The sequence below is a fragment of the Salmo salar genome, chromosome 24 (assembly GCF_965601325.2).
Source record: "Salmo salar chromosome 24, fSalSal1, whole genome shotgun sequence".
In the NCBI taxonomy this organism is placed as follows: Eukaryota; Metazoa; Chordata; class Actinopteri; order Salmoniformes; family Salmonidae; genus Salmo; species Salmo salar.
The window spans coordinates 46,410,001-46,425,000 of NC_138314.1; the positions used below are offsets into that span (position 1 = coordinate 46,410,001).

Here is a 15,000-nt window from a genome sequence, read left to right on the forward strand (position 1 = left end):
CTGTTGTGGCTAGCTAGCTGACTGCTGTGGCTAGCTAGCTGACTGCTGTGGCTAGCTAGTTGACTGCTGTGACTAGCTAGTTGACTGCTGTGGCTAGCTAGTTGACTGTTGTGGCTAGCTAGCTGACTGCTGTGGCTAGCTAGTTGACTACCGTGGCTAGCTAGCTGACTGTTGTGGCTAGCTAGTTGACTACCGTGGCTAGCTAGCTGACTGTTGTGGCTAGCTAGTGGACTGCTGTGGCTAGCTAGTTGACTACCGTGGCTAGCTAGCTGACTGTTGTGGCTAGCTAGTTGACTGTTGTGGCTAGCTAGTTGACTGTTGTGGCTAGCTAGCTGACTGTTGTGGCTAGCTAGCTGACTGTTGTGGCTAGCTAGTTGACTGTTGTGGCTAGCTAGCTGACCGCTGGCCAGTTGATCCAACTGTTTTGAAAGTTGGATCAACGTGTCCTTTGAGGCTTTAAAGGTGTTCTGACACTATGATTTTTTACATTCAAAGCAACTGGGAAACATCCCTGGCAGCCATTGTTGTCACCTTAGCTTGCTACATAAGTTCTGAGCGCTAGGAAAAAGGAGCACCAATCACCACTACGTACACACCCGTCATTACTAGCGTAGCCATGTCAACAAGCGACTGTTGTCTGAACACAAACAAATCTGATTGGGTCACCTGTAACTTGTTGTTTGGACGGTCAGTATTCCAAAACTGATTTTGAAAAAAAACAACACTGACTTGAGCATTATGGCCATGCAGTGTAAACAAGACTTTATGCATCTCAACTGAGCTTCAGACTGCATGTGTGTGTGTGTCTGTGTGTGTGTGTGTGTGTGTGTGTGTGTGTGTGTGTGTGTGTGTGTGTGTGTGTGTTACCTCCATCGATCTTCTCCTCGTTGTTGATCTCCATCACTACAAACTTCTCACACACAGCAAAGGTTGGCAGAGTGGATGAGATGAACTGGCCAAACCTATGAAAGAGAAAATATGTGTCAATCAAAACCAAGTCAGATGTGTGAACCACAGTTCCTAACATACCGTAGGGGTTGGGGAAGGTGTGTGTGTGTGTGTGTGTGTGTGTGTGTGTGTGTGTTGTCCATACCGTAGCAGGTGGTAGGGGTTGGGGAAGGTGTGTGTGTGTGTGTGTGTGTGTGTGTGTGTGTGTGTGTGTGTTGTCCATACCGTAGCAGGTGGTAGGGGTTGGGGAAGGTGTGTGTGTGTGTGTGTGTGTGTGTGTGTGTGTGTGTGTGTGTGTTGTGTGTGTTGTCCATACCGTAGCAGGTGGTAGGGGTTGGGGAAGGTGTGTGTGTGTGTGTGTGTGTGTGTGTGTGTGTGTGTGTGTGTGTGTGTGTGTGTGTGTGTGTGTGTGTGTTGTCCATACCGTAGCAGGTGGTAGGGGTTGGGGAAGGTGTGTGTGTGTGTGTGTGTGTGTGTGCGTGTGTGTTGTCCATACCGTAGCAGGTGGTAGGGGTTGGGGAAGGTGTGTGTGTGTGTGTGTTGTGTGTGTGTGTGTGTGTGTGTGTGTGTGTGTGTGTGTGTGTGTGTGTGTGTGTGTGTGTGTTGTCCATACCGTAGCAGGTGGTAGGGGTTGGGGAAGGTGTGTGTGTGTGTGTGTGTGTGTGTGTGTGTCTCTGTGTGTGTGTGTGTGTGTGTGTGTGTGTGTGTTGTCCATACCGTAGCAGGTGGTAGGGGTTGGGGAAGGTGTGTGTGTGTGTGTGTGTGTGTGTGTGTGTGTGTGTGTGTGTGTGTGTCTCTGTGTGTGTGTGTGTGTGTGTGTGTGTGTGTTGTCCATACCGTAGCAGGTGGTAGGGGTTGGGGAATGTGTGTGTGTGTGTGTGTGTGTGTGTGTGTGTGTGTGTGTGTGTGTGTGTGTGTGTGTGTGTGTGTTGTCCATACCGTAGCAGGTGGTAGGGGTTGGGGAAGCCCTGCAGAAGTAAACTCAGTACGTGACTGATAGCTGAGATGGTGGGCTGAGACAGAGACGTGTTTCTCAGAGTCAGCAGTAGCTTGGGAATCAGCTGGAACTCGCGTAACAACTTAGCGTTGTTCGTTGCCTCACTGTAGAGAAGGACAGGAGTTTGTAGATATCAACCCTAAACATACCAAATCAAATCCAACTTTATTTGTCACATGTGCCGAATACAACAAGTGTTGTACCTTACCGTGAAATGCTTACTTTACAAGCCCTTAACCAACAGTGCAGTTCAAGAAGAGTTAAGAAAATATTTACTAAATAAACTGAAGTAAAAAATATTAAAAAGGAACACAATAAAATAACAATAGCGAGTCTATATACAGGGGGTACCGGTACAGAGTCAATGTGGAGGTTATATACAGGGGGTACCGGTACAGAGTCAATGTGGAGGCTATATACAGGGGGTACCGGTACAGAGTCAATGTGGAGGCTATATACAGGGGGTACCGGTACAGAGTCAATGTGGAGGTTATATACAGGGGGTACCGGTACAGAGTCAATGTGGAGGTTATATACAGGGGGGTACCGGTACAGAGTCAATGTGGAGGTTATATACAGGGGGTACCGGTACAGAGTCAATGTGGAGGCTATATACAGGGTGTTACGGTACAGAGTCAATGTGGAGGCTATATACAGGGGGTACTGGTACAGAGTCAATGTGGAGGTTATATACAGGGGGTACTGGTACAGAGTCAATGTGGAGGTTATATACAGGGGGAAACAGGTACAGAGTCAATGTGGAGGTTATATACAGGGGGTACTGGTACAGAGTCAATGTGGAGGTTATATACAGGGGGTACCGGTACAGAGTCAATGTGGAGGCTATATACAGGGGGTACCAGTACAGAGTCAATGTGGAGGCTATATACAGGGGGTACCGGTACAGAGTCAATGTGGAGGCTATATACAGGGGGTACCGGTACAGAGTCAATGTGGAGGCTATATACAGGGGGTACCGGTACAGAGTCAATGTGGAGGCTATATACAGGGGGTACCGGTACAGAGTCAATGTGGAGGCTATATACAGGGGGTACCGGTACAGAGTCAATGTGGAGGCTATATACAGGGGGTACTGGTACAGAGTCAATGTGGAGGCTATATACAGGGTGTTACGGTACAGAGTCAATGTGGAGGCTATATACAGGGGGTACTGGTACAGAGTCAATGTGGAGGCTATATACAGGGTGTTACGGTACAGAGTTAATGTGGAGGCTATATACAGGGTATTACGGTACAGAGTCAATGTGGAGGCTATATACAGGGGATACCGGTACAGAGTCAATGTGGAGGCTATATACAGGGGGTACCGGTACAGAGTCAATGTGGAGGCTATATACAGGGGGTACCGGTACTGAGTCAATGTGGAGGCTATATACAGGGGGTACCGGTACAGAGTCAATGTGGAGGCTATATACAGGGGGTACCGGTACTGAGTCAATGTGGAGGCTATATACAGGGGGTACCGGTACAGAGTCAATGTGGAGGCTATATACAGGGGGTACCGGTACTGAGTCAATGTGGAGGCTATATACAGGGGGTACCGGTACAGAGTCAATGTGGAGGCTATATACAGGGTGTTACGGTACAGAGTCAATGTGGAGGCTATATACAGGGTGTTACGGTACAGAGTCAATGTGGAGGTTATATACAGGGGGTACCGGTACAGAGTCAATGTGGAGGCTATATACAGGGGGTACCGGTACAGAGTCAATGTGGAGGCTATATACAGGGGGTACCGGTACAGAGTCAATGTGGAGGGTATATACAGGGGGTACCGGTACAGAGTCAATGTGGAGGCTATATACAGGGGGGTACCGGTACAGAGTCAATGTGGAGGCTATATACAGGGGGTACCGGTACAGAGTCAATGTGGAGGCTATATACAGGGGGGTACCGGTACAGAGTCAATGTGGAGGCTATATACAGGGGGTACCGGTACAGAGTCAATGTGCGGGGGTACAGGTTAGATGTAATTTATTCATGTAGGTAGGGTTGAATATGCATAGATAATAAACAGCAAATAACAGCAGTGTAAAAAAAAAATGGGGGGGGGGGGCAACGTAAATAGTCCGGTGGCCATTTGATGAATTGTTCAGCAGTCTTATGTTTGTGGGGGTAGAAGCTGTTAAGGAGCCTTTTGGTCCTAGACTTGGCGCTCCGGTACCGCTTGCCGTGCGGTAGCAGAGAGAACAGTCTATGACTAGGGTGACTGGAGAGTCTCTGACAATTTTTAGGGCCTTTCCTCTGACACCGCCTGGTATAGAGGTCCTGGTGTGTTTGGACCATGATAGATCATCGGTGATATGGACACCAAGGAACTTGATACCTCACAGATGCAGAGATCCCTGTGGCTTTGTTTTTTCATAAAGCCCCCCCCCCCCCGGGGATACGTTTTTAAGCTTATAGTGTCACTATTATATCAACAAATATGACAACATTTTACAATTTAGCAAGTCTTTCTAAGGAGATTACGGACACATCCACACACCGCTATTGTTTCTAACTGCAGGAGTTCAGTTCACTAATCTGTATTTAGTGGGAGAAAAGGGAATTATTTATGATTATAGTGTGATTATTATAGTGTGGACTCAGTGAGGAGCTTTATAAAATGTTATAGCAGGAGTTGATCATCCCTCACCTGGACTCAGTGAGGAGCTCTATAAAGTGTTATAGCAGGAGTTGATCATCCCTCACCTGGACTCAGTGAGGAGCTCTATAAAGTGTTATAGCAGGAGTTGATCATCCCTCACCTGGACTCAGTGAGGAGCTTTATAAAGTGTTATAGCAGGAGTTGATCATCCCTCACCTGGAGTCAGTGAGGAGCTCTATAAAGTGTTATAGCAGGAGTTGATCATCCCTCACCTGGACTCAGTGAGGAGCTTTATAAAGTGTTATAGCAGGAGTTGATCATCCCTCACCTGGACTCAGTGAGGAGCTCTATAAAGTGTTATAGCAGGAGTTGATCATCCCTCACCTGGAGTCAGTGAGGAGCTCTATAAAGTGTTATAGCAGGAGTTGATCATCCCTCACCTGGACTCAGTCAGGAGCTTTATAAAGTGTTATAGCAGGAGTTGATCATCCCTCACCTGGACTCAGTGAGGAGCTTTATAAAGTGTTATAGCAGGAGTTGATCATCCCTCACCTGGAGTCAGTGAGGAGCTCTATAAAGTGTTATAGCAGGAGTTGATCATCCCTCACCTGGACTCAGTCAGGAGCTTTATAAAGTGTTATAGCAGGAGTTGATCATCCCTCACCTGGACTCAGTCAGGAGCTCTATAAAGTGTTCAAACAGGGACAGGTGCAGCTCGTAGGGCGCGTGGAGCCAAACCTGGAGGAGTCAGACAGAACATTTTAAAAACACAAATAAATTAACATACCACAACAACATTATTTTGGCTCCAGGGACCAACATGTTTGGCTCAAACTGGATCAGTTTCCCCAAGGCCCATTGTGTTTGGCTAGCACCATGGACCACCAACCACCATTTTGGCTCAAACTGGATCAGTTTCCCCGAGGCCCATTGTGTTTGGCTAGCACCATGGACCACCAACCACCATTTTGGCTCAAACTGGATCAGTTTCCCCGAGGCCCATTGTGTTTGGCTAGCACCATGGACCACCAACCACCATTTTGGCTCAAACTGGATCAGTTTCCCCGAGGCCCATTGTGTTTGGCTAGCACCATGGACCACCAACCACCATTTTGGCTCAAACTGGATCAGTTTCCCCGAGGCCCATTGTGTTTGGCTGGCACCATGGACCACCAACCACCATTTTGGCTCAAACTGTATCAGTTGCCCTTTGGCCGATTGGTCTAAGCCTAACCTCGAAGTCACAGAGCAGCTCCTGGAAGGCGGTGGTGTTGGGGATGATGGAGGTCTCATGGCTGCTGTCTACTGTTCCCACCAGGGAGAAGGTTAGATGCAGGATGTGGCTGTTCAGCAGGTGCCGCTTCTTCTTCAACAGCATGGCTAAGAGCTAGAGACAGAGGAACAAGACCCAGACATTACAGTTATTCTAATGTTATATTACTGTTATATTAATGTTATATTACTGTTATATTAATGTTATATTACTGTTATATTAATGTTAAATTACTGTTACTCTAATGTTATATTACTGTTATATTAATGTTATATTACTGTTATATTAATGTTATATTACTGTTATATTAATGTTAAATTACTGTTACTCTAATGTTATATTACTGTTACTCTAATGTTATATTACTGTTATTCTAATGTTATATTGCTGTTACTCTAATATGTTATAGTAATGTTATATTACTGTTATATTACTGTTATTCTAATGTTATATTACTGTTATTCTAATGTTCTATTACTGTTAATCTAATGTTATATTACTGTTATTCTAATGTTATATTACTGTTATATTACTGTTATTATAATGTTATATTACTGTTATTATAATGTTATATTACTGTTATTATAATGTTATATTACTGTTATTCAATTGTTATATTAATGTTATATTACTGTAATTCTAATGATATATATTACTGTAATTTTTGTTATATTACTGTAATTCTAATGTTATATTATTGTTATTCTAAAGTTCTATTACTGTTATTCTAAAGTTCTATTACTGTTATATTAATGTTATTCTAATGTTATATTACTGTCATTCAAATGTTATATTAATGTTATATTAATGTTATTCAAATGTTATATTACTGTTATTCTAATGTTATATTACTGTTATTCTAATGTTATTCTAATGTTATATTACTGTTATATTAATGTTATTCTGTTATATTACTGTTATTCTAATGTTATTCTAATGTTATATTACTGTTATATTACTGTTATTCTAATGTTATACTACTGTTATTCTAATGTTATATTACTGTTATTCTAATGTTATATTACTGTTACTCTAATATGTTATACTAATGTTATATTACTGTTATTCTAATGTTATATTACCTGTTATATTAATGTTATATTACTGTTATATTAATGTTATTCTAATGTTATTCTAATGTTATATTACTGTTATTCTAATGTTATATTACTGTTATATTAATGTTATTCTAATGTTATTCTAATGTTATATTACTGTTATATTACTGTTATTCTAATGTTATATTACTGTTATTCTAATGTATATTACTGTTATTCTAATGTTATATTACTGTTATTCTAATGTTCTATTACTGTTAATCTAATGTTATATTACTGTTACTCTAATGTTATATTGCTGTTACTCTAATGTTATATTACTGTTATTCTAATGTTATATTACTGTTATATTAATGTTATTCTAATGTTATTCTAATGTTATATTACTGTTATTCTAATGTTATATTACTGTTATTCTAATGTCATATTACTGTTATTCTAATGTTATATTACTGTTATTCTAATGTTCTATTACTGTTAATCTAATGTTATATTACTGTTACTCTAATGTTATATTGCTGTTACTCTAATGTTATATTGCTGTTACTCTAATGTTATATTACTGTTATTCTAATGTTATATTAATGTTATATTAATGTTATTCTAATGGTATATTAATGTTATATTACTGTTATTCTAATGTTATATTACTGTTATTCTAATGTTATATTAATGTTATTCTAATGTTATATTACTGTTATTCTAATGCTATATTACTGTTATTCTAATGTTATATTAATGTTATATTACTGTTATTCTAAAGTTATATTACTGTTATTATAATGTTATATTACTGTTATTCAATTGTTATATTAATGTTATATTACTGTAATTCTAATGATATATATTACTGTAATTGTTGTTATATTACTGTAATTCTAATGTTATATTATTGTTATTCTAAAGTTCTATTACTGTTATTCTAAAGTTATATTATAGTTCATCTAATGTTATATTATAACTACAACAGAGAACACTTCTTCAATAGCATGGCCAGCAGCTACAAACACAACACATAGTACAGTTTACTGTTATACACCGTCCCTTACTCATCAACAAGTCTCAGATTCAGAATACTTGAACTTGTTGTGATTGCTCGTAAATGCAAACATTTGTTCTTAACCCCCAAATATTTTTATTGTTTCACTATTGTTGCAATCCACCTGGCATACAAAAAAAGGTAGAGTGCATTGTGGGTAGTGAAGTCGTACCTGGTAGCCTTTGATGCGTTCCATTTCCTTACTGGCCAGCGGGTTGCTCTTGACGACACACACCAGCGCCTTGACGGCCGCGTAGAGACCCTCAACATCCTGTGCCATGGCAACCAGGCCCAAGATGGCCGCCGCCCCACCCACATACTGCAGATTGGTTGCCACGGGCTTCGGGACGAACGCACGCACACCTAGAAGAGAGAGTGGGGGGGTTACTTTAATCTCCTCTACTGTGGAACGTTTTGATACGCCCAGTCTCCGTGGATACGCCAGTCTCTGTGGAACGTTTTGATACACCCAGTCTCCGTGGAACGTTCTCTGTGGAACGTTTTGATACGCCCAGTCTCTGTGGAACGTTTTGATAACGCCCAGTCTCTGTGGAACGTTCTCTGTGGAACGTTTTGATAACGCCCAGTCTCTGTGGAACGTTCTCTGTGGAACGTTTTGATAACGCCCAGTCTCTGTGGAACGTTCTCTGTGGAACGTTTTGATAACGCCCCGTCTCTGTGGAACGTTTTGATAACGCCCAGTCTCTGTGGAACGTTTTGATAACGCCCAGTCTCTGTGGAACGTTCTCTGTGGAACGTTTTGATAACGCCCAGTCTCTGTGGAACGTTTTCATAACGCCCAGTCTCTGTGGAACGTTCTCTGTGGAACGTTTTGATAACGCCCCGTCTCTGTGGAACGTTCTCTGTGGAACGTTTTGATAATGCCCAGTCTCTGTGGAACGTTTTGATAACGCCCCAGTCTCTGTGGAACGTTCTCTGTGGAACGTTTTGATAACGCCCAGTCTCTGTGGAACGTTTTGATAACGCCCAGTCTCTGTGGAACGTTTTCATAACGCCCAGTCTCTGTGGAACGTTCTCTGTGGAACGTTTTGATAACGCCCAGTCTCTGTGGAACGTTTTGATAACGCCCCGTCTCTTTGCTGCAACCGAGTTCCCCTTCAAGAACAATACAGATATATACAAATCAAATCAAATCGTATTGGTCACATACAGATGGTTAGCAGATGTTAATGCGAGTGTAGCGAAATGCTTGTGCTTCTAGTTCCGACAGTGAAGAAATATCTAACAAGTAATCTAACAATTCCCCCAACAACTACCTAATACACACACATCTAAAGGGGTGAATGAGAATATGTACATATAAATATATGGATGAGCGATGGCTGAGCAGCATAGGCAAGATGCAGTAGATGATATAAAATACAGTATATACATATGAGATGAGTGATATGTAAACATTAAAGTGACCAGTGTTCCATTTATTAAAACCTGTTGGGGCTCGGGGGCAGTATTGAGACATTTTGAAAAAAATATGTGCCCATTTTTAACTGCCTCCTACACCAACTCAGAAGCTAGGATATGCATATTATTAACACATTCGGATAGAAAACACTCTGAATTTTCTAAAACAGTTTGAATGGTGTCTGTAAGTATAACAAAACTCATATTGCAGGCAAAAACCTGTGAAAAATAGATCAAAAAAAATGTGAATTTTGTGACTGTACTATTTAGTGTCATTGTTTTATAGATACCATAGTGAGAAAGGATTCATTTCGCAACACCTACGGCTTCCACTAGATGTCAACGATCTTTATAAAGTTGTTTGAAGCGTCTATGATAAACAGAGAGCAAATTAGAATGCAGGGAAGTTGACATGTCATCACTTCATTTTTTTGCGCCTGCGCATAAATCTGAGAAACGTGAGTTTGTCATCATTTTTTATCTAGACATAGGATAGGTTGTGTGAAAATATTACTGATGTTTAACGTTAAAAATGGACCAAAAGATTAATGCTAAACAACATTTGACATGTTTGAACGAACATAAATAGATAATTTACTAGGTTTTTTTAGCTTTTCGGCGTGATTTTACCAGCACCCACACCACGTTTTGTGGGAGCATAATGAACGCTAAGTACTTGGTGTTATTTGGACATAAATTATGAACTTTGTCAAAAGAAACCACATTTGTTCCGGACCTGGGATGCCTTCCGGACCTGGGATGCCTCCCTTCTGATGGAGATAATCAAAGGTAAGGGGGTATTTACAATGTTATTATCGATTTTAGATGATGCTAACTGTATAGCATAGCCTGTTGTTCTTAGCATAGCACCCCGTTTATTGCAAAATGTGATTTCCCAGTAAAGTTATTTTGAGATCTGGCCATTCGGTAGCAATTACGAGATGATAATATATTATTCTTTGAATGACAATATTATAATTTACCAATGTTTTCGAATAGTAATTTTGTTATGTTCACCGGAAGCATTTCAGAGAAGAAAAAAATCTGAATTTCACGCTACTGTAAAATGCTGTTTTTGGATATAAATATGAACTTGATGGAACAAAAAATGCATGTATTGTATAACATAATGTCCTAGGAGTGTCATCTGATGGAGATTGACAAAAGTTAGTGCATAATTCAAGCTGGTTTCTGCTTTTGGTGACGCCTGACCTTGAATTGAAAATGGATGTTTGTACTTTTGTGGCTATGTACTGTCCTAACATAATCTAACTTTATGCTTTTGTCGTAAAGCCTCTTTGAAAATCGAACAATGTGGTTAGATTAAGGAGATGTTTATCATTTAAATTGTGTAAAATAGTTGATTGTTTGAGAAATTGAAATTATTAGATTTTTGATGTTTTGAATTTCCAGCCTTGTTAGCAATCCCGGCTCGGGGTTCATTGCTAACTTGTAGCCCCAACAGGTTTTAAAGTGGCCAATGATTTCAAGTCTGTATGTTGGCAGCAGCCTCTCTGTGTTAGTGATGGCTGTTTAACAGTCTGATGGCCTTGAGATAGAAGCTGTTTTTCAGTCTCTCAGTCCCAGACATAAATCTGTAAGACTGCTGTTCAATGGTCAATTCAAATAACACTACCCCAGTTGATTGTTGAAGACTGTGAACCTGTATTTAACCTTAACACAATACAGTGCCCTGTGCAAGACTCCCTGCCTTTTCACTGTACATGATGCCTTGTCAGTCTCCTACACCTGCTCACACAGACATAAGCACCTAATCCAAGCAATCACCTACCCAGGTAACCAATGACAGCTGCTCCAATGGTGCGAGCCGGACCGTTGAGGTGACTGGCGGCGTTGTGGATCAGCTTGACCGGAGTGGCATTCTCATGGGATGACACAGCCAACTGAGGAGAGAGGAGGGGAGAGGAGGGGAGGGGAGAGGAGGGGGAGAGGAGACGGAAGGAGGGGAGGGAGGGGAGACGGAAGGAGGGGGAGAGGGGGAGAGGAGAGGGGGAGAGGAAGGAGAGGAGAGGGAAGGAGAGGAGAGGAGAGGAGAGGGAAGGAGAGGAGAGGAGAGGAGAGGAGAGGAGAGGGAAGGAGGGGAAAGAGAGGAGAGGGAAGGACAGGAGAGGGAAGGAGGGGAAGGACAGGAGAGGGAAGGATGGGAAAGAGAGGAGAGAGAAGGAGGGGAAGGAGAGGAGAGGGAAGGAGGGGAAAGAGAGGAGAGGGAAGGAGAGGGAAGGAGGGGAAGGAGAGGAGAGGGAAGGAGGGGAAGGAGAGGAGAGGGGAGGAGAGGGAAGGATGGGAAAGAGAGGAGAGAGAAGGAGGGGAAGGAGAGGAGAGGGAAGGAGGGGAAAGAGAGGAGAGGGAAGGAGAGGGAAGGAGGGGAAGGAGAGGAGAGGGAAGGAGGGGAAGGAGAGGAGAGGGGAGGAGAGGGAAGGATGGGAAAGAGAGGAGAGAGAAGGAGGGGAAGGAGAGGAGAGAGAAGGAGAGGAGAGGGAAGGAGGGGAAAGAGAGGAGAGGGAAGGAGGGGAAGGAGAGGAGAGGGAAGGAGGGGAAGGAGAGTAGCGGGAAGGAGGAGAGGGAAGGAGAGGAAGGAGAGGAGAGGGAAGGAGAGGAGAGGGAAGGAGGGGAAGGAGAGGAGAGGGAAGGAGAGGAGAGGGAAGGAGGGGAAGGAGAGGAGAGGGGAAGGAGAGGAGAGGGAAGGAGGGGAAGGAGGAGAGGGAAGAGGGAGGAGGAGAAAGGGAAAGAGGGGATGAAAGGAGAGGACGGGAGGGAGGAGAGTGAAGAAGGGGAGAGGGAGGAGAGTGCAGAGGGAAGGAGGGGAGATGGAATGAGGGGAGGGGAGAAGGAGAGGAGAGGGAACGAGGGGAGGAGAGAAGAACTGGTCAGAATCATTGTACAAATCTAGTGTAGCAGGACTGCTGAAGTACTGCCTCGACACTCTCCTATTCTCCACATAGATGACCTATAGTACGCTCATCAGACAGTGAAGCAGGCTATGGGGTTCACCTGAAACCACTTCACAGGTCAGGTGGAGATAACATTGTGTTCCAGGTTGGGTGGAGAGATAACATTGTGTTCCAGGTTGGGTGGAGAGATAACATTGTGTTCACAGGTCAGGTGGAGATAACATTGTGTTCCAGGTTGGGTGGAGAGATAACATTGTGTTCCAGGTTGGGTGGAGAGATAACATTGTGTTCCAGGTGTGGTGGGGAGATAACATTGTGTTCCAGGTGGGGTGGAGAGATAACATTGTGTTCCAGGTGGGGTGGAGAGATAACATTGTGTTCCAGGTAAGGTGGAGAGATAACATTGTGTTCCAGGTGTGGTGGGGAGATAACATTGTGTTCCAGGTGGGGTGGAGAGATAACATTGTGTTCCAGGTTGGGTGGAGAGATAACATTGTGTTCCAGGTAAGGTGGAGAGATAACATTGTGTTCCAGGTTGGGTGGAGAGATAACATTGTGTTCCAGGTAAGGTGGAGAGATAACATTGTGTTCCAGGTAAGGTGGAGAGATAACATTGTGTTCCAGGTAAGGTGGAGAGATAACATTGTGTTCCAGGTAAGGTGGAGAGATAACATTGTGTTCCAGGTGTGGTGGGGAGATAACATTGTGTTCCAGGTGGGGGGGAGAGATAACATTGTGTTCCAGGTAGGGTGGAGAGATAATGTATTCCAGCTATAGTAGTTTCCCACGGCCAGTGTCTATTGGCATAATATGTTTGTGCACATTGATTGATTCATTCATTGATTGATAACTCAATGTTTATTGTCCTTCAAGAGGAAATGAAAACAGGAAACAAACTTTGTCACATGTCCCAAATTCAACAGGTGTAGACCTTACAGTGAAATGCTTACTTACAAGCCCTTAACTTCTTTGGGATAGGGTGCAGTATTTTCACGGCCGGATAAAAAAACGTACCTGATTTAATCTGGTTATTACACCTGCCCAGAAACTATAATATGCATATAATTGTTTGATTTGGATAGAAAACACCCTAAAGTTTCTAAAACTGTTTGAATGGTGTCTGTGAGTATAACATAACTCATATGGCAGGCCAAAACCTGAGAAGATTCCATACAGGAAGTGCCCTGTCTGACAATTTGTTGTCCTTCTGTTGCATCTCTATCGAAAATACAGCATCTGTGCTGTAACGTGACATTTTCGAAGGCTTCCATTGGCTCTCTAAAGCCGCCAGAAAGTGGAATGGGGTGTCTGCTGTCTCTGGGCAAAGAACAGCAGCAGGATTTGTAAGTGGTCAGCCTGGGGACAGTGAGACTGAGATGCACGTTCACGAGACTTCCCCATTTTTTTCTTTCAACATCGCCCGGTTGGAATATTATCGCTATTTTACGAGATAAATAGCATAAAAATTGATTTTAAACAGCGTTTGACATGCTTCTAAGTACGGTAGGTGCTTGTTAAATAAAAGTTTTTGGTGGGTATGCTAGTTCTGAACATCACATGCTAATGTAAAAAGCTGGTTTTTGATATAAATATGAACTTGATTGAACAAAACATGCATGTATTGTATAACATAATGTCCTAGGTGTGTCATCTGATGAAGATCATCAAAGGTTAGTGCTGCATTTAGCTGTCTTCTGGGTTTATGTGACGTATATGCTAGCTTGAAAAATGGCTGTGTGATTATTTGTGTCTATGTACTCTCCTAACATAATCTAATGTTTTGCTTTCGCTGTAAAGCCTTTTTGAAATCGGACAATGTGGTTAGATTAACGAGAGTCTTATCTTTAAAATGGTGTAAAATAGTTGATTGTTTGAGAAAATTGAATTGTGGTATTTTAGTTGGTTTTGTATTTCGCGCCGTGCGATGCCATTGGCTGTTGGCTAGCGGAACGTCTGTCCTCAACAGGTTAACCAACAAAAACAGGCACGTCTGGGCGATGCTAACCTGTTTAGCGATGGCCTTGCTGTCCAGCTTGTTGTAGACCTTGCGTATCTTGGCCACGGTGAGGGCAGAGACAGAGAGGGCGTACAGGCTGAAGGATACCTTCTCCTCTGGGACCAGGGCTACTGGACATGGAAGCTCTCCAGTCTTAGAGTCTTTACCTGAAGGGGAGACAGAGAGATGGTCTGTGAAGTTACTAAGGAACCAATTGGTAACCAATGAGGAGGCGAGGAATTGTGTGTGTGTGTGTGTGTGTGTGTGTGTGTGTGTGTGTGTGTGTGTGTGTGTGTGTGTGTGTGTGCTCTCCTCTCTACTCACAGGGCAGGTATACAGCTTGGAAGCTGCCTGTGTAGTTTGGTCCCAGCTCGTAAACCATCGCCACGCTGGTTGCAGGAAGCCCCTCCTCCAGGAAGTGTGTGGGCCCCAGGCGCCACACCAGATTGGACAGCTGTCTTTGGGCAGGGGGAGTGCCTATGTAGCTGTACACGGTGCTGACCACTGGTGGGTTGGAGCTGCCAGTACCACCCGGAGAACTATGGATGTAGTGAAGCTGGAGAGGGGAGGAGAGGGGGGAGAGAGAGAGAGAGAAAGAAGAGGGGGGAGAGAGAGAGAGAGAGAGGAGGTGGGAGAGAGAGAGAGAGAGAGAGAGAGAGAGAGAGAGGAGGTGGGAGAGAGAGAGAGAGAGAGAGAGAGAGAGAGAGGAGGGGAGAGAGAGGAGGGGAGGAGAGAGAGAGAGAG

The 15,000-nt window shown here is 43.1% G+C and overlaps 1 protein-coding gene across 1 annotated transcript in view; it reads right to left on the reverse strand.

Annotated features, from left to right (window-relative positions):
* LOC106585952 (WD repeat and FYVE domain-containing protein 3) overlaps positions 1-15,000 on the reverse strand; it is a 239,709-nt gene that overhangs the window by 85,182 nt on the left and 139,527 nt on the right. Inside the window, 8 exon segments of the mRNA XM_082968737.1 lie at positions 868-962; positions 1,888-2,049; positions 5,221-5,294; positions 5,791-5,943; positions 8,099-8,289; positions 11,141-11,252; positions 14,266-14,423; positions 14,581-14,812. Of these exon segments, the coding sequence (XP_082824863.1) occupies positions 868-962; positions 1,888-2,049; positions 5,221-5,294; positions 5,791-5,943; positions 8,099-8,289; positions 11,141-11,252; positions 14,266-14,423; positions 14,581-14,812 (1,177 nt within the window).